Source organism: Eretmochelys imbricata, chromosome 4 (genome assembly GCF_965152235.1).
Source record: "Eretmochelys imbricata isolate rEreImb1 chromosome 4, rEreImb1.hap1, whole genome shotgun sequence".
NCBI classification, from domain to species: Eukaryota; Metazoa; Chordata; order Testudines; family Cheloniidae; genus Eretmochelys; species Eretmochelys imbricata.
Window position 1 is genome coordinate 88,350,206 of NC_135575.1, and position 22,419 is coordinate 88,372,624.

The window sequence follows — 22,419 nt, forward strand, 5'->3', positions numbered from 1 at the left end:
GACGAGATCGTTCCCCTCTATTCGACATTGGTGAGGCCTCATCTGGAGTACTGTGTCCAGTTTTGGGCCCCACATTACAATAAGGATGTGGAAAAATTGGAGAGAGTCCAGCGGAGGGCAACAAAAATGATTAGGGGACTGGAACACATGACTTATGAGGAGAGGCTGAGGGAACTGGGGATGTTTAATCTACGGAAGAGAAGAATGAGGGGAGGTTTGATAGCTGCTTTCAACTACCTGAAAGGGGGTTCCAAAGAGGATGGCTCTAGACTGTTCTCAGTGGTAGCAGATGACAGAACAAGGAGTAATGGTCTCAAGTTGCAGTGGGGGAGATTTAGGTTGGATATTAGGAAAAACTTTTTCACTAGGAGCGTGGTGAAACACTGGAATGCGTTACCTAGGGAGGTGGTGGAATCTCCTTCCTTAGAAGTTTTTAAGGTCAGGCTTGACAAAGCCCTGGCTGGGATGATTTAATTGGGGATCGATCCTGCTTTGAGCAGGGGGTTGGACTAGATGACCTCCTGAGGTCCCTTCCAACCCTGATATTCTATGATTCTATGAGCTACAGCTCACTTCATCGGATGCATTCAGCTGTAGCTCACAAAAGCTTATGCTCAAATAAATTTGTTAGTCTCTAAGGTGCCACAAGTCCTCCTTTTCTTTTTATTAACCAGAGAGGCTCAGAGAATTATGAATACCATTTCCTTTCAACTTCTAAATGCCAAGGCAGCACTAGAGAAAAAATGATGACTAAGATGTTAAATGAATCCTTCAGAGAATTTTCCAATATGATTTTCCTTTTAAAATATCAAATGACATTTTTATTAAAGTGACTGGCCAAAAGTTTGGGTGGAAAAAAAATAGATCTCCCACTGATTAAAGAGATGCTGCTATGTGCCCTTGGTCAGGTCTTAAAGCTACCAACTAAAACAATCCATACTCATGTTCCCTGATATTGGCAAGAGGAACAGCTGACAAGCCGATTCTATGATTTAAAGCACAGTCCTATGGCCATATATTCCATGTCTCTAAAAGGTATGCAATGTTTGCATTTACTCCACATGTACACCATTATTCTAGTAGGTCCTTTTGAGCACTTGGAAGGAAAAGTTGAAAACCCAGTCATATTAGCCTGAACTCCAAAGCTTATTACATTATTCAATTTAGTAATAATTTCTTGCCTTTACTTGTGGCCCTATGCAAAAGCCCGCTTCTTACTCTGCCATAGTTACATAAAAATGGCATCAGCTGATAACCTCAGTTGTTTGGATTTCGAAAATTCCAGTTTAACGTCTACCATTCGGACAATTGAACTATTTTATCCTTCAGTCAAAAAATGGGTAAGGCACCTCCCACTTCACTTCTTACCTATAATAAAGAATCTCATTTTTGGTCAGACATTAGTCCATTTTATGGATATTATTTGTAATGGAAAACAAATTCAGCCAAAATATTCTAGAGCAAGGGTAGTCAATAGGGGGACTGTGGGAAAAATCCAGATCACGAGAGGCTTTTGACCAGACCACAAAGCTCTGGGGGAGCTGTGAGCAGTTAGTGTGTGTGGGGGGTGTAGTGCAGGCAGAGGAGTGACTGGCTGTGTGCTGGTGGGCTTGGAGGAGCTGGCTGCTGGGGCTGACTCATAACTGGGGGGGCAAGTGCTGCCCTGCCCTCCCTAAATGGAGCCCCGCCAGATACGCCGGAGCTTAGAGCTTCAGCCCCTGCTGGGAAGCGCTGGGGCTTCAGTCCCTGCCGGGCACACTAGGGTTCGGGTCTTCAATGCCCCCACCGAGTTACGAGTCAGTGCCAGGCGCCTGTCGGGCCCCTGCTGTCTGCACTGGGTGCCTTCCAGGGCTACATTTAGGGAGGTCTGTGATCAGAGAAAAAGGGTTCCTCAGCAAATAGTACCTCAGGCAGTCCATAGACCACTTCACTGCCACGACCTCTTTCTCAATGATGGATACAACTTTCTCCCTGGAGAACAGCTTTTAGCTTATGTAGAGTATGGGGTTTTCTTCTCCCTTAACTTCTTATGAAAGAAGAGCCTCTAGCTCTACATCTGAGGTATCAGTTTCTCATATAAACCTCTTTGAAAAGTCTGGATTAAAAAGAACTGGGTTCTGACACATACAATCCTGTGTATATGATTCCATGCTTACATTTGAGAATTCTTGCATGAAATGCCCAAATAAATGAAGCACTGTTGTGGTTCTTGTGTTTGATTTTTAAATTCCAATAGATGACAGTTTTAAAAGCCTATTATTTGAAGTGAACAAAACTTCTAAAACTAGTTCGTAAATCTTTAATTTACAAATCTAAAATCTCAAACAATTGTGTTAGTTATGGAAAATCTATACTATACATAATTGACTCTAGTACAATCAAACAATTAAACCTTCTACATTCTTCTATATTGTTTTCCCAGCAAGAAGACAAAACAAATATTTAATTTTGTTAGTGTTTGTTGTTTACCAATAAATATTTGGCTCAGTTTTAACAGATTTTCTAAAACTATGTAAGCGGATATCATATATAGATTGAAAAATAATATTTACAATTTATTATCTCTCTCCATCTTCAGAAGTCCTTTATAAACTTTAATAAATTTATCTAACAATTATGCAGCAATTTCAGAGGACTGAGATTATACACTACAAACTGATGTTCAATTCATCTGATAATCCTTAATCTCTCATTTTCAGTAAAGGGTGCCCATGTAATACAACACTTCAATTGAAACGTTACGAGATTACCCTGGGATAATACAGTGACCAAGTTATATGGAAAATATGGATGTGATTTTTTCCCATATAATTTATATAATTTTTAAGTGAACATAAAATATTCTAATGTATAGCAATAAATTCAGAATCACAAAATTGCAGTGAGTTTTTTTCAGAATACTTACTTGTTAAGATACAAAGGAGAAACAGATATTCCGTGTAGGAAATCAAACCTAGAGACAAAAAAAGTGTCATGTCATATCAACTCTAATGAGCCTTCATTTGTCAAGCTTGAAAAATTAGAGGTTTTTTTTACACATATATACATTACAGCTGGGCAAAATTGTTCAGATGAAACTATTTTTCAGTTAGAAAGCAGATTTAGGTTGACTGAAACATTTTGCGAATTCATGTATATTCCAGCGAATTCATGTATATTTCAGTCAAAACAAAAAAAAAAGAACATTTTTCCAAAAAGTCAAAATTAATCATTTCATCATTAACAAAATGAAATCTTTTTTCAGGCAAGATTTCACACAGGGATCTAGGCATTATTCACAAAAATGGAAGTAGGGGCACTGTCATCCCCCTTATAACCTTTAGTGCAATGGGTAGGGTACTCATTTGGGATGTGGGAGACCCAGGTTCAAATCTCCACTCCAGAGCAGGGATTTGAACCCAGATCTTCACTCCTTCTAGGTAAGTACCCTAACAACCAGGCTACTGGGTATTCTAAAGGGGGTCTCCCTCACTCTGTCCTGTTGAAGCTGTTCCACTTTTTACAAAATACTTGAACAGTCATTGAGGGGGCAGAGCAAAAATGAATGACTCTATAGCCTTGTGCTCAGGACACTCACCTGGGAGGGAGAACACCTACATTCCAATTCTTGCTCCAATGAATATTTATTTATACAAAATGGAACAGCTTCAAAAGAAAAGATTGAGAGAGCCCCACACTAGAATAGGCAGCCAATAGCCTGGTGGTTTAGGCACTCTGCTCCAGACCTAGGCTGTCCACATTCAAGGTGAATGCGTTAACTACTGGACGAATGGTTATAAATCACCTCCTCCTGTTTTCCAAATGTAGCCCTTCATTTTCTTTATCTTTTAGAACAAGTTAAAAATACCCAAAAGGTTTTGTTCAATGTGAGCTTACTTTTTGATATTTTGGAACTGTCAGAAAACTAAAATCTCTCTCTTTCTCTCACCAGCGGAGAGTGGTTTGTAGTCCAGGTAAGTTGTTCTACAAATACACTGCAGCCTTACTACTAAAACACTAGGTTAAACATATATTAGTCTCATCCCTTGAAAGTAATGTGCATGATGCATTACACCAAGTTTTTCCAAAACCCCAACCATGACACATGGAAGTATCTTATGGTAGGTTTCAGAGTAGCAGCCGTGTTAATCTGTATCCATAAAAAGAAAAGGAGTACTTACAGCACCTTAGAGACTAACAAATTTGTTAGTCTCGAAGGTGCCGCAAGTACTCCTTTTCTTTTTATCTTATGGTAGTATACAAAGGTTTCACATTACAATTAAAACTGTGTTCTCTCCTGATGTCATCTTTAAATTTGTTTAAGCTTGGGTCATAATTTTACTGAATGTTAGTACACATATCTAGTTAGGAATTTTGCTTCTCACATTGCTTAACAATACACAGATTTTAGTATTTGGCTGCCTCTGTGTATACATACATACACTCTAATTATGCTTTGAAGTTTACATTCAACTCTTATTAGATGAGCTTATACATTTTAATTAAATAAAAAGAAAAGGAGGACTTGTGGCACCTTAGAGATTAACAAATTTATTTGAGCATAAGCTTTCGTGAGCTACAGCTCACTTCATCGGATGCATCCTTTCCTTTTTGCGGATACAGACTAACATGGCTGCTATTCTGAAACCTTTAATTAAATATTGATTTTTAAGGCTTTGTTAAAAATTGAAGTGTAATGTCAGAACTATTTACCAATTTAGATATATATGAAGCACCTATTCTAGGCCTGTCAATACTTCTGCGATACTTTAAAAATCCAATCACAAAAAATTTTGAACTGGTTCAAACTGCAGAAAATAATTGATCAGGCTTGAACCCAACATCCGTATTATACACTCATTACCACAAATTGCGCTCCTTCTTCCCCAAAAGCCTGGGTAAATAGATAATCTTGCAGCATGCCCAGAAGGTCAGTGAATTAGGGATATTCTGGACTCTTTTCAAAATGGGCTGCTTAAGGAATAATTACTGCCTTGAGGGTCTACTGGAAAGGCTTCAGTTCCATTAATCTTTAATGGCAGACCACCAAAACTGGTCCCTAGTCCCCAACATGATAGGAAGGGCACTATCTCAAAAACACAGGAATTATGAGTTGGTCTATAATATTAGCCAAACTCCAAGGGCGAGATTTTTTCAAGTTGCAGGTGCCTAGTGGGATTTTCAAAAGTGCCTAGACAGCTAACTCCCATTTATTTCAATGCAAGTTAATCACCTGTGTGTTCCTGAAAATCCCATTAATCTCCTATCTGCATCTTTAGGTGCCTACATACCTTTAAAAATCTAGCCCTAAATGACTAATTTCCAGTCCCAAACCAAACACTAGACTAGCTGTGAGCACTGAACCAGGAACCACCTGGAATTTCTTCATGGTCATCATAGTGGCTGTGAAATCCAAAGCTCATTCCAACAATTTGTCATCCATACACATGTTAAAATCACTGATTGCTATTAGCCTTGGTACCTCCAAGGTGGGTCAGCAACTCACACGGATAATTTGCAGCACATCAGCTGGTTCTCCTGAACTTATGCCAACTTAAATGCATCCTGGGAATAGCACAAAATGAACATACTGTAATCAATCTAGCCTGGGTGCAGGAAACTTCCAGCTTTTCAGGCTCCATACAAAAATCATGCAGAGTAGATCTTCAACTGTCTTTTTTAGGCTAATACTGTACAGAATACCTCGCTTGACCCAACTGTGCCCAAACCGGTAAAATGGTAACATCCAGCCACGTTTTGCTAATACAGGCAAGCCTGGGGGGCAAAAATCCTAATTAAATCATGGACTTTTGAAATTCACTGATCTTCCACCTATCAGCATGAAGCTAAAACTGGGATTTTTGTCCTTAACTATAGGTAAAACCAGTGAAACAGAAATTATGCATTTTGACCTCACAAGGTATTTTTCTGACTTGTCTCCTCCCATACATGAATATAGGAACGGAGGAATCCAAACACCCACAATTAATTCTTTGCATACAATACTACCATATTCCCTACACACAGCAACATTTTTCAACTCTGTTGGCCCTCTGCAGTGATTATTGAGTGGTCATAGCTGCCACACCTCAATACTAGCCTGCATTGAAGATCCTTTGTCTACAAAGCCAAACTAAGAAGACTATTCACTCTCCCAAACACCTTTACCAATAACACCCCAAAACCTCACAGCCATTACCTTCAGAATCACTCCCTAAATATTCTCCAGTACAACAGGCCATTTATCCTAAATAATCCTACACCCAGGCCATTTATCCTAAAAGGGCAACGCTTCCATGATGGATATGTCTCCTACCCTCAAAAAACAAGAAAAAATACCCAGATCATTTTGGTCCTCACTACTGAGGCTGGAATGTGGGGATGATGTAAAAGGAAGGCAGTTGATTAAGCTATCATTTAATCACACCAAACCACCTATCCATCCCCCAAATGAACCCTTACACACCCGTAAATTCACTAAATTTGAACCTCTTTCCTCTCCGACCCTAGCCCAACCCCTAATTTCAGAAAATAAAATAAACAAACATATTTAATTCTTCCCCCTCTTCCTCAGTCTAAATGGAAATCCCTGGAGTAAACCTTCTGCTGCCGCTGGTGGTTGTTGTGGTGCTGCTAAAGTAGGGAAGGCTTCTAAGCAGTTCTAATACTAATTTATAAGGAAAATGGATAGTATCTCACTCCCGCCACCCCCACAAAATTGTGGATTTGTAAACAAAATGTAGCTGCTTCTGCTAGCATTTCAAGTTTAAAAGCAGTTACCCGAATAATAAATACAATCATGTATTCTGCCTTGTGTCATCTAGATTTTGTACAGTACCTCAGAAACTGAGAATTACTGTTATGTGTCAAAGACCAGTTCCAATTTTTCATTAGGTCTGTGACTACTTGGAAGGTCAGCTACCTAGAGATCAAATGAAGCTGAGATATAGATAAAGGGATGTAAAACATGCTTGAGTAATCAGTCAAATGTAAAAAATTATTTTACAGATTGTTTTTCAGTGTTTGATAATAAAGTGTTTTCAGTGTTTCTTTGTTGTAAAATAAAGGAAGGAAGAGCAACTGTCAAGTAGTATGTCAGCAGACATGAAGGGAGCTATCTAGGAGGCCTTGAAAGCATTCCCTCCTTTTGTTTGTACTAGTATATTGCAACCTATGGACAGATAGTTCTGGTTGACTGCCCTGAGTGTTATGGGAGAAAGATTCTGGAATGACTATAGCTCAGAAAGAAGGGATAACTTGAAGACCACATAGAAGGTGCAGAGGTCACTTGAGGTGAAAACGATTAAAATAAAAAGCCCTGGACCATATCCTTAGTTGGTGTAAATTGGTGTAGCTGAACTGACTTCAATGAAGCTCTACCAAAATACACCAGCTGAGGACCTGCCCATCTACATACTTTATATCAAAATGCATATATTGTAGCAATAAAGCCTAATAGAGAGACAGTGTGAACTAGGAGATTAAGACTGGATTGGGACTCTGGCGATCTCGATTCTATTCCTATCTCTGCCTTTGGCATGTCATCTCTCTGCCTCTCAGATTCCCTATCTATAAAATGGAGACAATGATACCACTTTTGTAGAGTACTTTGAACCTACTAATTAAAAGCACTGTTATTATTCTACCACTTTGCTCCAATTTTACACCATAATTTTATTAATTTCAATTGACTCTCACTGGCAGAAAACTGGAGTAAGACACTGGTGAATCAGATGCAGAAATTTTAGAGATATTTGTATTACACAATTCACAAAGCTTATTATTGGATACACTTTTTAATGGAGAATATTTTTAGAAGAGTTATTTATATTGCATATGTGATTGCCTACTATATGGTAATGTTTACATTATTTAGAGCATATCTGTATCTTTTAAAAGTAGAGTCACATCAACAACTATTAATAGAACATATAATGTAATTCTCAATTGATATGAAGATTATTTTATTATCAAATATTGATAAGAAACAAGCACCTTTGTGCTTTCTCCCATGCTGCCCCATGCTTGGGAGGATCTGCCTGTAAGTATCCACAAAGCTACTTCACTATATTCCTTCAAATCTCTTCTTTAAAATCTCCTTTGCTGTGATGCCTACAAAAAACTTGACAATGCCTGGGCCACTAGTGTGCTGAGACCACTGCCTATCATGCCAAATGTAACAGAGCCCTCAGAGGGTCAGGTGGCTTACTGGGTAGCACACACAGTATCGCCTCTCAGCAGGAAAGCCTTTCAGTCCAGTTCCTTACCCAAGGATGGGTTTGGCTTCCCCTCAGGTTTGCAATGTCCTTGCCCTTTTCTTATCAGACATGAAGTAAGAGTGGCATGTCGCTTGTGCCCCCTCCTGCAGCAGTGGAAGTAGGTAGGGGAGCGTGGGTCCTCTCACTCCACCGGGCTCTGAACTAGGGCCCTATGAGAGTCAGTAGTGTCCAGCATCCTGCAGTGCCCTCGGAGTTACCCTCCCTCGGTCACTTCCTACCATCTGTCTCCCCCCACAGCTCCCAGTCCAATATAAGGTAACAAAAGAAAAAGAAAAAAACAAACAAAAACTAAACCTTAAGCCCCAGCTGGGCTCAGTATGCAGTCCTGTTCCTCAAAGGGAGGCTTCTTTGGCACCCTTGTCCAGGAAGGTCTATCTTCCTCCCCAGCCTCCCACTTCTGAGCTGAATTTCTCCCTTTAAGCTTGCTCTGCAGGTCTGGAGGGGAGGGGCTACCTGGGTCCAGTATTATCCTTTAACTCCCTTGGAGCCAGTGTGGGGTTTGTCCACCCCTTCACACTAACCAATACAATCTCATTGTTTCCTTGTACTCCCCTGTCTCTATCTACCTATGGTCTCTTGTCTTATACTTAGATTGCAAACGTTTTGAGGTCGGAACTGCCTTTTTGTTCTGTCTTGTACAGGGTCTACCCTACATAAAATAATTCAGCCTGGGAATAACAGTAAAATATGTCAAGATCATGATAGTTAAGAACTGCTGAAGATGTTTAGATAAGATGGTTTAGAAATGCTTTAAGATTTTATTTTCAGTGAACAATTCAATCTACACCTGTACAAAATAAAAATAGGGAGATCACACCTTTGCAGGTTATTGCATTTTTATACTGTATATTTGGTTGTGATATAAAGTATTTCCTTGGATTCAGTGTCAGTACTTAGCAAACTAGACCATAATTCATGGCACATTCAACAAAAGGAAATAGGCATTTTACAGAAGAATGTCATAACTTTTTTGAGATAAGTCTCTTATATCAACATAAACCAAAAGGGGACAATCTGACCTAAACAAATATCTTGAGTTACAGAAATAAGAGAAAGTCATGAGAAAGTAATTAAGGGCCCAATTCACAAAGGAACTTAGGCATTGCAATGCTCAGCATTGCAACACCTAACCTGTAAGTGCCCTGGAAATCATTGGAAACCACAAACCCTGAGTTGAGTTAGGCACCTAGTCTCCCTATACAATGCATGGGGAGAGGTAGGCACTCGAGAATGGGATCTATAAAAGACATTATGCTAGGCTGGGAGCTGCCTAGGATAACCAATGGGAGATGCCAATGAAGGGGGTTTGTCCTCATCTCCACCCATCTCATGGAGTTAGGTACCCAAGTCCAATCTGCTTGTAATCCACAGCCAGGAGTCAAGTGCATAAACTGGTTTCAGAGTAACAGCCGTGTTAGTCTGTATTTGCAAAAAGAAAAGAAGTACTTGTGGCACCTTAGAGACTAACCAATTTATTTGAACATAAGCTTTCGTGAGCTACAGCTCACTTCATCGGATGCATCCGATGAAGTGAGCTGTAGCTCACGAAAGCTTGTGCTCAAATAAATTGGTTAGTCTCTAAGGTGCCACAAGTACTCCTTTTCTAAGTGCATAAACTGTTTCTTGCAAAAAGAGCAGCACACACTCCTAACACCACACGAGGAAAACCAGTAGTCATCCTCCATTATAACATTTAGCCTAGTTGTTAGGGAACCCACTTGTGATGTAAGATCCTTGTTCAATCCCCCTGTCCCCTGATGAGAAGAAGGGATTTGAACAGGGAATCTCCCACCTCTCAGGTCTTAACTACTAGAATATGGGGTAGTTTCATACAGGTCTCTCAATTACGCTTGTTGAAGCTGTTCCTCTTTGTATTAAAAAATTATATATATGTAGGGCCAGAGAGAGAATGAGAATGACTCTATGGTCCAGTAATGAGGGTACTCAGCTGAGAGATGGGAATGGCCAGTTGAATCTCTTCTCATCAGGCAGATGGGAAGCTGAATCAGCATCTCCCACATTCCAGGTAAATACCCTAACCTGATGAGATAAGGTTATAAGGAAGGCCTCCTCCCTTCCCCGCCTGGCTTGTTTTGTGTGGCGTTAGGCAGCTCAGATCCTGCTTCTGGATCGGGCGCTGCAGGCAAAATACATGGGGCAACATCTATCTCTTCTGGTTTGAGGATCAAGTTAGGGTTTAAGTATGAGATAGGCACCCAGACACCTGCCCAAGGCAGCAGTGCACATGCCCAGAGGCAGAAACTTAGATGCCTAGGGAACTTTTTCTTGCAAAATGTAAACATTGAATGAGTTCAGGCACCAGCTGAGTGAACAAAAGGGAGCAGACAAAGATAAAGTTGGTCATAAGGATACAGATAGAAAGCTTTCAAATTAGGTACTGAGGGCCAGTTTTTAAAGGTAGTTAGGTGCCTTGTTTTCAATGAGAGTTAGGCACAGGTGTTTTTGAAACATGTTTTGAACTCACCCTGAGTTACCAACTCAGAAAGCTAGTTTCACAGATAAGAACATAAAAACATGAGAGCTGTCGTACTAGGTCACACAGTGGGCAGTACCAGAGCTTCCAGGGGAGTATACAGAACAGGGCAATTATGGAGAGATCCACCCTGTCTTGCCTCCTGGCTTGTGGCAGTCAGAGGCTTAGGGCTGCCCTGAGCATGGGGTTGTATCTTGACTATTTTGGTTAATAGCCATTGATGAACCTGTCCTCCATGAACTTTTCTAGTTCTTTTTTTAACCCATCTATATTTTTGACCATCACAACATCCCATAGCAATGAGCTCCACAGGTTAATTGTGCGTTGTGTGAAAAAGTACTTTCTCTTGTCTGTATTAAACCTCCTGCCTATTAATTTAATCGAGTGACCCTTATTGCCATGATAATAGATGCAGCCAAATAATAGCACTGCCACTCCAATAATTTTTTTAAAGACACTTACAATAAACTCAAAAAGATTTTTTCTCCCTTCTTCCTCCATCGTTTTGTAGCCAGACCATCTCACTGACCCACCCACAACACCCTTCTCCAATCCCTCAAAGGCCCCTGCATTGTTGTAATTTTCCCTCTAGCAAATGAGCCCTACACAAAGTTCCCTGTGGAAAAACATCCACCACAAGAGGTTGCTAGAAAGGGAGGCAATACTTTTTCAATCAGTGATTACAGTGCCTCCACAATGCTCCCAGTCCAAAAGCAGGTGACTGCTTAAAAAATACTCCAATCTGTGCATGTAGGTACTGGGAAGGATTGAACATTATTGTGCATACCTGAAGTCAGATTTTAGTCTGAACCAAAAAATAAAACCAATGGAAAAATGAAAAATAGCAGAACTGGAATTTAAAAGGCCAAAAAAACACAACTGTATGTGTTCCCCCCCATTAGTAATTAAAGTGTCATTTAGCATTCAATTTAGTCAAACTTTTAATTAAATAATTCCTTTATATTTTACTTCATACCTTTTCTAAATCGAAGGTACATTTGATGTAGATATCCAGTTTTGCACCTTGTATCATATATGAGGTGCATGGAAATAATTTAATATTACTTTCATGTGAACTGCACAAGAACTTCTCAGCCTAACAAAGTAGTTCCATCGTAAGGTATCTTTTAATAAAGGATAGGTCACCAAAAACAAAAGTGTTGCTGGAATTCTGCAACAGCCCTGCATGAAGGAGACATACTTAAGGACTGAAGAGTAACACAGTTAAAATATATAAATAAATATATGGTTTTAACAAATGTTATGTGAAGAGTGAGAAAGGTGATTCCTATTGTTAAATATTTAAAATTTGAACCCTAATTTGAGCCCTAGTTCTTACAGAGTCTTTACTTATGTATGAATATTTTTCAATGGACTAAGGCATATGTAATAAATAAATAATAGTTATACCTCATGTAGTGCTTTTCATCAGTAGAGCTCAAAGCATTTTCCAATATTGGATTTTTACAGAACGAAAAACTGAAGCACAGTCACTTTGCCCAATGTCTCAACTGGAAATGGAACCCAGATCTCCTGAGTCCTAGCACATCGTTCTAAGCACATAACTTGACATCACTGAACCAGTGTTTATAAACAGTCTAAAAATGGAATGTTTGTGTTTCACTTAGATGATCTAAAACTCATATTTTTATGGAGCCAAATTCGTCATAGCAGAAAACAAACTATGGTAATTTCTCTTGCAAGCATAACATATTTATAAAGGTGCACACCAAACTTCAAGGAAGCTATTTTTTTTTCTCTTGAGGAGTCTAAAAACTCCACAGGAGAGAGGTAATCTATAGCTCCATAACTTTACAGGATTAGGCTGCACAAGAGCTACATAGAGGACAGGTTCCACTGCAACTTTATACATGCTAAGTGTACTTGCTACATACTCTCTAGTTTTGAATTATCCTAAAGTTAATACAAATGGAATTAGGTACAGTAACTCCACATTTAATGTCGTCCCGGTTAATGTTGTTTCGTTGTTATGTTGCTGATCTATTAGAGAACATAGTCATTTAAAGTTGCGCAATGTTTGCTTATAACGTTGTTTGGTTGTGGGGGCTTGGAACCAGGGTGGGCCTGCAGACCCCCTATCAGCTCCCATCCACCCTCCCCAGCGTCTCCCACCTACCCCGCAGGTCAGCAACTCCCCCGTCCCTCCCTGTGCCTCCCGCCTGCAGAAATCAGCTGTTTCGAGGCATTCAGGAGGCTTGTGGGGGAGGAGCGAGGACACAGTGGGGTGGGGCCTTGGGGGAAGGGTTGGAGTGGAGATGGGCCTGGGGCAGAGCTGTGGGTTGAGCATCCCCTGGCACTTTGGAAAGAACAGCAAGAGGAGCAGCCGGACAATCCACCCTCTTTCACTCTCTGACTCTACCACCTCAACCAAGCTTCATAATCATCATTGCTGAGTACAGTATTAAATTGTTTTAAATTGTTTAAAACGTATAATGTATATGTATATGTCTTTTGTCTGGTGAAACAAATTTCCCAGGAACCTAACCCACTCCCCCCCATTTACATTCATTCTTATGGGGAAATTGACATAATTTCGCTTAAAGTTGCATTTTTTGCTTAAAGTTGCATTGACATCATTTCGCTTAACATCATTTCGCTTAAAGTTGCATTTTTCAAGAACATAACTACAACGTTGACGGAGGAGTTACTGTGTAATAAATCCTGAAGCTTTACCCCCCCCAAAAAAAGCCTTATTTCAGGGCTTCAGTGCCTCTCTTCGATTTAATGCTGACAACAGTGAGCAGCAAATGGTTTTCATGACCATGAAGCTGAGGCATGCCGCAACACTTTTAGTACCGTTCCAAAGATGAGCTTAGTTTTGGGGGTTTCTTTATAGTTTATTGTAAATGTTTACTTCAGTTTGAAACCTAACAAAACTGAACAGCAGTCAACCCAGTATTGGTATCTGGCAACAGCACAGAAAAATACCTACAGCCCCAGTACTCAGAAAAGACTTAACTCTTCCAAGGTATCATTCTAACAAGAATCACCAGTTCGGGCAGACTAGTATTTCAAGATCACTTTATTCAACCTGCTGTAATAGATAATATTTTTGGTTATATCATCTTGTAATAGTTGTCTTATTTAACTAATTTAAGGCCAGATTTAAATTTAAAAACTCCATGAGTCTTCTGCTACTGTGGAAACAAACACAAGACTAAATAGGTTAATTTGGATGGCTTTTACAAGTTTCCATAGTACAGAAACCAACAGGTTTTTAGTGAATATGTACTTTTTAAAAAATGTATCAGAGATCTAGAGTGAGATTATATCTTTTCCCAATAATTAATGTGAAGTTTGATGGTCAGAAGCTATGAAGATTTTCAAAATCAAGTCAAGTCAAAACCTTGATCTGCAGAAGTTTAGAAATTGCTAAAGCATAAATCTGATTTTCTTGATTAAAGAGTTGAGGTACTACATGGGATTTTAGAAATCATCAATTAGTATTGTGGGGAACATGAATAACTGAAGTTTTTCAAGGAAATCAATACACATTACTACCCTTGCACCTATCAAAACTGAAAGTCATTCTGTATCCTTTAATTAAAAGTATTTTATCTATGTCTCTTTTGTAGGTAATTCTCATTAAAAGGACAAAATTAAACTTGAAACATTTAAATACCAATACAACACACTTCAAAAAACTGTTCCAGATTCAGATAGTACTATATATAGCGATCCTACGGCAGCTGCAATCATGATCAAACAATGCAGATATTGAAGGAAATTTTGTTAGTCTCTAAAACGTAAAAGACAACTGTTTTCCCTCTTTTTGGAAAAAAAATTAAGAATTCAACTTAAAAGTGCATATTTTAGCAACAATATTTCCACTATACAGAATCTAAAATAGATGTAGTAAAGTCATTCAGTAAAATAAATCTTCCTCACCTTTCTCTCTAAGATTACGGAAAAGTTTTGATGATCCTTTCCAAACTGGTGGTGTCTCTATAAGTATCTGATTCAATTCCTGAAAAAAAAAAAAAAGAAAAAAAATTAAAAACCACAAAGTAACTGGTAAAGTTGTTATCAGATTAAATAGTGAAATCTAAAAAACCAAGACCAGAGGCAAGTAATTTTACACAAACCTCCTATTTAACTTAACTCCCAATGTATGGCAGCTATAAGTGGAAAAATTTTAGCTTACAAAAGCACATGGGCCCTGATGCGTCAAACACTTAAACACAGCATAAGGTTTGCTCATGTGAGTAGTCCTGATATCAGGATCAGGAGCAAATCTGTATTCATACTTAACCATTTATAGGACTAGGGTCTTAACTCGTTTCAGAGTGGTAGCCATGTTAGTCTGTATCAGCAAAAAAAAAAAAAAAAAAAAAAAAAAAAAGAGAGAGGAATACTTGTGGTACCTTAGAGACTAACAAATTTATTTGGGCATAAGCTTTTGTGGGCTAAAACCCACTTCATCAGATGCATGCAGTGGAAAATACAGTAGGAAGATATATATACACAGAGAACATGAAAAAATGGGTGTTGCCATACCAACTGTAACGAGACCAATTAATTAAGGTGGGCTATTATCAGCAGGAGAAAAAAAACCTTTTGTAGTGAACTCAGTACACCTTATGCATGACTGAACTTTTCAGTTTGTTGCTACAACTCATTTATTAACGTATTTTTATTGGGGGACTGATCCATAGCCACTGAATTCAATGGAAAGACTCCACTGACTTCAGTGGGCTTTGGTTCAGGCCCCAATTTGGTTGCATTGCTTTTATGATGTCTAACTTCACTTACACCAAAACAAATTTCACACTAGAAATCTGAGCATGGACTCCTTAAGGCTTACAAGTCATTCACCACCTTGCAGGGATACCAGGATACATTCTGCTCTCAATTACACCCATGAAAAGTACAAATCAAACTGCAGTAATTCCAGTAAAGTCAATCAACATAATATACTTTAACACCACAAGGGGCGTAAAACAACCCAGGAGAAGGCTGTGGCTGGGGGCAAGTAGTTCCCAGGCTGATTGGGGAAGTAGACACAGCTGGGGCCACGCCCCAAACGGACCACAGCTGGCCCTTACAAAAGGGCTGTGAGCCAGATATTCAGACAGAGTCTCCTCTAGTGGTGGAGAGAGATGGGTGTGGCTGCTGGGAGAGTATACTAGGGTACCTGAAGTGAAGCAGGGCTGGGGAAGGCCAGAGGAACTGGGAGGCTGCAGGCCTGGCAGATGGCCTAAGACAGGGTACTGGGGTTGCAACAGGGCAGCCCAAGGGTAGGCAGGGGCAGCAGCTCCAAACCCCCCTTGCCTGTGATGAGTTGCTTATACACTGCTAGGTGGTGACTAGCAGTAGCCATATACTGAGGTGAGGTGGGGATGGGACAGGGGGTTGGGGTTCCCTGGGGAGGGGAGACCCAGAGACTGGGGGGGTACTGCCAGGGGGTGGGACCCAAGGGAAAGGGGCACTGGGGTCCAAGGGGGACACTGGGCGCCAGCAACAGGTGAGATACCAGCTGACAGAGGGTGCTCTGAAGACTGGCAAGCTAATTCCCTGGATGACCAGCAGGAGGTGCTGCTGGGTGAATCTTGCATCGCTACACACCAGCATCAATAAGAGCAGAATTTTGTCAGCTGAGCACCCTTAACTTCTGCTGAGTTTCACAGGAGCTGAGGATGCACAGCACCCTCAAGAGGCATCCCCACACCTTGCAGAAATGGGTCACATGAGTTTTACACATCCAGTCAGAAGAAATGTGTTATGGAACCTTCATATCCATAACATTTTGATTTTCAAATCATTACTAAAAGCTACAGAACAATAATTATTTGCAGAAATAACTTCAGATAAATCTGTTAAAATCATGATTTGTCCAGGGACAATGCACAAACAAAGTACTACAATTTGTCAAAGGGCTTTCTAAAAATTATTTTCTTAGCTCTACTCCTGGTAATCTGGTTAATTACCATATTAAAACAAATTTCAGATTTCTGATTTTGTATTATTAATTAACAACAAATAATTTTAAGTGAGAACAGATTTTACTGTAGTCTGACTGCTGTAGAGTAAACAAAAAAGTGTAGAATTTACATTATTTATTGAAGGCAATCCACTTGGAGAGATACACATGATAAGGTAACCAAACTACAGATCCTGTCTGGGAACATTGTACAAAAATAAAAGCTTGCTACTTTTAGATCTGGTGCCATTTCTTCCTAATAAAAGCCTCAGTCATGCAACTGGGTTTACATGGGTGCAGAAGTCTGCATAAATAGATCCACTGGAAGGATCAGAGCATGAACCTCGTTTCAGATTAGCCAGAAGCATAATGGAAGCCAAACAAATAAAAGGCAAATTGTTATATTTTGAGATTTATAAAAGTGTTGTACCGGTGTTAGTCGCAGGATATTGGACAGACAAGGGGGGGGGGTAATATCTTTTATTGGGCCAACTTAACCATAGAATATCAGGCTTGGAAGGGACCTCAGGAGGTCATCTAGTCCAACCCCCTGCTCAAAGCAGGACCGATCCCCAATTAAATCATCCCAGCCAGGGCTTTGTCAAGCCTGACCTTAAAAACTTCTAAGGAAGGAGATTCCACCACCTCCCTAGGTAACACATTCCAGTGTTTCACCACCCTCCTAGTGAAAAAGTTTTTCCTAATATCCAACCTAAATCTCCCCCACTGCAACGTGAGACCATTACTGCTTGTCCTGTCATCCGCTACCACTAAGAATAGTCTAGATCCATCCTCTTTGGAACCCCCTTTCAGGTAGTTGAAAGCAGCTATCAAATCTCCTCTCATTCTTCTCTTCCGCAGACTAAACAATCCCAGTTCCCTCAGCCTCTCCTCATAACTCATGTGTTCCAGCCCCCTAATCATTTTTGCTGCCCTCCGCTGGACTCTCTCCAATTTTTCCACATCCTTATTGTAATGTGGGGCCCAAAACTGGACACAGTACTCCAGATGAGGCCTCACCAATGTCGGATAGAGGGGAACGATCATGTCCCTCGATCTGCTGGCAATGCCCCTACTTATACAGCCCAAAATGCCATTGGCCTTCTTGGCAACAAGGGCACATTGTTGACTCATATCCAGCTTCTCGTCCACTGTAACCCCTAGGTCCTTTTCTGCAGAACTACTGCCGAGCCATTCGGTCCCTAGTCTGTATCAGTGCATGGGATTCTTCCGTCCTAAGTGCAGGACTCTGCACTTGTCCTTGTTGAACCTCATCAGATTTCTTTTGGCCCAATCCTCTAATTTGTCTAGGTCCCTCTGTATCCTATCCCTGCCCTCCAGCGTATCTACCACTCCTCCCAGTTTAGTGTCGTCTGCACACTTGCTGAGGGTACAATCCACACCATCCTCCAGATCATTTATGAAGGTATTGAACAAAACCGGCCCCAGGACCGACCTTTGGGGCACTCCACTTGATACCGGCTGCCAACTAGACATGGAGCCATTGATCACTACCCGTTGAGCCCGACAATCTAGCCAACTTTCTATCCATCTTATAGTCCATTCATCCAGCCCATACTTCTTTAACTTGCTGGCAAGAATACTGTGGGAGACCTTGTCAAAAGCTTTGCTAAAGTCAAGGAATCATAGAATCATAGAATCATAGAATATCAGGGTTGGAAGGGACCCCTGAAGGTCATCTAGTCCAACCCCCTGCTCGAAGCAGGACCAATTCCCAGTTAAATCATCCCAGCCAGGGCTTTGTCAAGCCTGACCTTAAAAACTTCCAAGGAAGGAGATTCCACCACCTCCCTAGGCAACGCATTCCAGTGTTTCACCACCCTCTTAGTGAAAAAGTTTTTCCTAATATCCAACCTAAACCTCCCCCACTGCAACTTGAGGCCATTACTCCTCGTTCTGTCATCTGCTACCATTGAGAACAGTCTAGAGCCATCCTCTTTGGAACCCCCTTTCAGGTAGTTGAAAGCAGCTATCAAATCCCCCCTCATTCTTCTCTTCTGCAGGCTAAACAATCCCAGCTCCCTCAGCCTCTCCTCATAAGTCATGTGTTCTAGACCCCTAATCATTTTTGTTGCCCTTCGCTGGACTCTCTCCAATTTATCCACATCCTTCTTGTAGTGTGGGGCCCAAAACTGGACACAGTACTCCAGATGAGGCCTCACCAATGTCGAATAGAGGGGGACGATCACGTCCCTCGATCTGCTCGCTATGCCCCTACTTATACATCCCAAAATGCCATTGGCCTTCTTGGCAACAAGGGCACACTGCTGACTCATATCCAGCTTCTCGTCCACTGTCAGCCCTAGGTCCTTTTCCGCAGAACTGCTGCCTAGCCATTCGGTCCCTAGTCTGTAGCGGTGCATTGGATTCTTCCGTCCTAAGTGCAGGACCCTGCACTTATCCTTATTGAACCTCATCAGATTTCTTTTGGCCCAATCCTCCAATTTGTCTAGGTCCTTCTGTATCCTATCCCTCCCCTCCAGCGTATCTACCACTCCTCCCAGTTTAGTATCGTCCGCAAATTTGCTGAGAGTGCAATCCACACCATCCTCCAGATCATTTATGAAGATATTGAACAAAACCGGCCCCAGGACCGACCCCTGGGGCACTCCACTTGACACCGGCTGCCAACTAGACATGGAGTGAACAACACGTCCACTGCTTTCCCCTCATCCACAGACCCAGTTATCTCGTCACAGAAGGCAATTAGATTAGTCAGGCATGACTTTCCCTTGGTGAATTCATGCTGACTGTTCCTGATCACTTTCCTCTCCTCTAAGTGCTTGAGAATTGATTCCTTGAGGACCTGCTCCATGATTTTTCCGGGGACTGAGGTGAGGCTGACTGGCCTGTAGTTCCCAGGATCCTCCTCCTTCCCTTTTTTAAAGATGGGCACTACATTAGCCTTTTTCCAGTCGTCTGGGACTTCCCCGGATCGCCATGAGTTTTCAAAGATAATGGACAATGGCTCTGCAAGCACATCCGCCAACTCCTTTAGCACTCTCGGATGCAATGCATCCGGCCCCATGGACTTGTGCACATCCAGCTTTTCTAAATAGTCCCGAACCACTTCTTTCTCCACAGAGGGCTGGTCACCTCCTCCCCATGCTGTGCTGCCGGTGCAGTAGTCTGGGAGCTGACCTTGTTCGTGAAGACAGACGCAAAAAAAGTATTGAGTACATTAGCTTTTTCCACATCCTCTGTCACTAGGTTGCCTCCCTCCTTCAGTAAGAGGCCCACACTTTCCTTGTTCCAGGTGAGCCTGACTGTATAAAAAGCCAGTCGGCAGCAAACCAGAAGAGCAGCTAACAGCAGGAGTTTGCCTGGGAGTTCGCCTGGGGAGAGCCCATTGAGGCTTACATCTTGCCGCCTTCTCTGAGTAGTTACTGCATCTCCTGAGGAAGCTTGTAGGAGGAAGGTAATATGGATGGGGGGTGTTCAGCTGTTGTGACCTGCACTGGATGTGCTACGTTTGTCTTTCTTCCACAGGACAGAAGCGACTTTGTCTGTACAAAGTGCAAACTGGTCTCCATATTGGAAGAGAAGGTTCAAGGTCTGGAGCAACAGATGTCGACCCTGCATTGCATAAGAGAAACTGAAGATTTCCTGGACAGATGTCAGGATATGCTTCTACGGGCACAAGGTTCTGAAGATTCAGAGCAGGCTGCACAGCGGGGACAGGAGGCCGGCGAAGAAATTTGGCATCATGTGAACTCCAGAAGAAGAAAGGGGAACGTCCATGTATCGGCAACGCAGATACAGGTAAGTAACCGTTTTCATGTTCTCTCCACAGGTACCAATTCGGAGAGTGGACCACATGATATGTCTGAGGGAAGGGAGCAGAAGGAGACTCCGCCAGTTGGAAGGCATGAGATGCACCGTCCTAGGGTTGGGGGTTCCATGACCACCACTCCCAAGAGAAGGAGGCGAGTGGTGGGGGTCGGGGACTCTCTCCTCAAGGGGACTGAGTCCTCTATCTGCCACCCCGACCGGAAAAAACGAGAAGTCTGCTGCTTGCCAGGAGCTAAGATTCCCAATGTGACGGAGAGACTACCGAGACTCATCAAGCCCTCGGATCTCTACCCCTTCCTGCTTCTCCACGTGGGCACCAATGATACTGCCAAGAATGACCTTGAACGGATCACTGCAGGCTACGTGGCTCTGGGAAGAAGGATAAAGGAGTTTGAGGCGCAAGTGGTATTCTCGTCCATCCTCCCCGTGGAAGGAAAAGGCCGGGGTAGAGACCGTCGAATCGTGGAAGTCAACGAATGGCTACGCAGGTTGTGTCGGAGAGAAGGCTTTAGATTCTTTGACCATGGGATGGTGTTCCAAGAAGGAGCAGTGCTAGGCAGAGACGGGCTCCACCTAATGAAGCAAGGGAAGAGCATCTTTGCAAGCAGGCTGGCTAACCTAGTGAGGAGGGCTTTAAACTGGGTTCACTGGGGGAAGGAGACCAAAGCCCTGAGGTAAGTGGGGAAGTGGGACACCAGGAGGAAGCAGGAGCGTGTGAGAGGGGAGGGCTCCTGCCTCATACTGAGAAAGAGGGGTGATCAGCGGGTTATCTCAAGTGCCTATACACAAATGCACAAAGCCTGGGAAACAAGCAGGGAGAACTGGAAGTCCTGGCAAAGTGAAGGAATTATGATGTGATTGGAATAACAGAGACTTGGTGGGATAACTCCCATGACTGGAGTACTGTCATGGACGGATATAAGCTGTTCAGGAAGGACAGGCAGAGCAGAAAAGGTTGGGGAGTTGCACCGTATGTAAGAGAGCAGTATGACTGCTCAGAGCTCCGGTATGAAACTGCAGAAAAACCTGAGAATCTCTGGATTAAGTTTAGAAGTGTGAGCAACAAGGGTGATGTCGTGGTGGGAGTCTGCTATAGACCACCAGACCAGGGGGATGAGGTGGACGAGGCTTTCTTCCGGCAACTCGCAGAAGCTACTAGATCGCACGCCCTGATACTCATGGGAGACTTCAATCACCCTGATATCTGCTGGGAGAGCAATACAGCAGTGCACAGACAATCCAGGAAGTTTTTGGAAAATGTAGGGCACAATTTCCTGGTGCAAGTGCTGGAGGAACCAACTAGGGGCAGACCTCTTCTTGACCTGCTGCTCACAAACCAGGAAGAATTAGTAGGGGAAGCAAAAGTGGATGGACACCTGGGAGGCAGTGACCATGAGATGGTCGAGTTCAGGATCCTGACACAAGGAGGAAAGGAAAGCAGCAGAATACGGACCCTGGACTTCAGAAAAGCAGACTTTGACTCCCTCAGGGAACTGATGGGCAAGATCCCCTGGGAGAATAATATGAGGGGGAAAGGAGTCCAGGAGAGCTGGCTGTATTTTAAAGAATCCTTATTGACGTTACAGGGGCAAACCATCCCGATGTGTAGAAAGAATAGTAAATATGGCAGGCGGCCAGCTTGGCTTAACAGTGAGATCCTTGCTGATCTTAAACACAAAAAAGAAGCTTACAAGAAGTGGAAGATTGGACAAATGACCAGGGATGAATATAAAAATATTGCTTGGGCATGCAGGAGTGAAATCAGGAAGGCCAAATCACACCTAAAGTTGCAGCTAGCAAGAGATGTTAAGAGTAACAAGAAAGGTTTCTTCAGGTATGTTGGCAACAAGAACTTCTGTTGGTGAAAGCGACTATCTTTCTTTGGGCCAATAAAAGATATCAGCCACCCTGTC

General features: G+C 42.0%; 1 protein-coding gene across 1 annotated transcript in view; it reads right to left on the reverse strand.

Annotated features, from left to right (window-relative positions):
• The window catches only part of MICU3 (mitochondrial calcium uptake 3), a 149,293-nt gene that overhangs the window by 63,135 nt on the left and 63,739 nt on the right, over positions 1–22,419 (reverse strand). Inside the window, exons 4-5 of the mRNA XM_077814568.1 lie at positions 14,662–14,740; positions 2,906–2,953 (exon numbers count right to left, since the gene is read on the reverse strand). Of these exons, the coding sequence (XP_077670694.1) occupies positions 2,906–2,953; positions 14,662–14,740 (127 nt within the window). The remainder of the gene's footprint in view (positions 1–2,905; positions 2,954–14,661; positions 14,741–22,419) is intronic.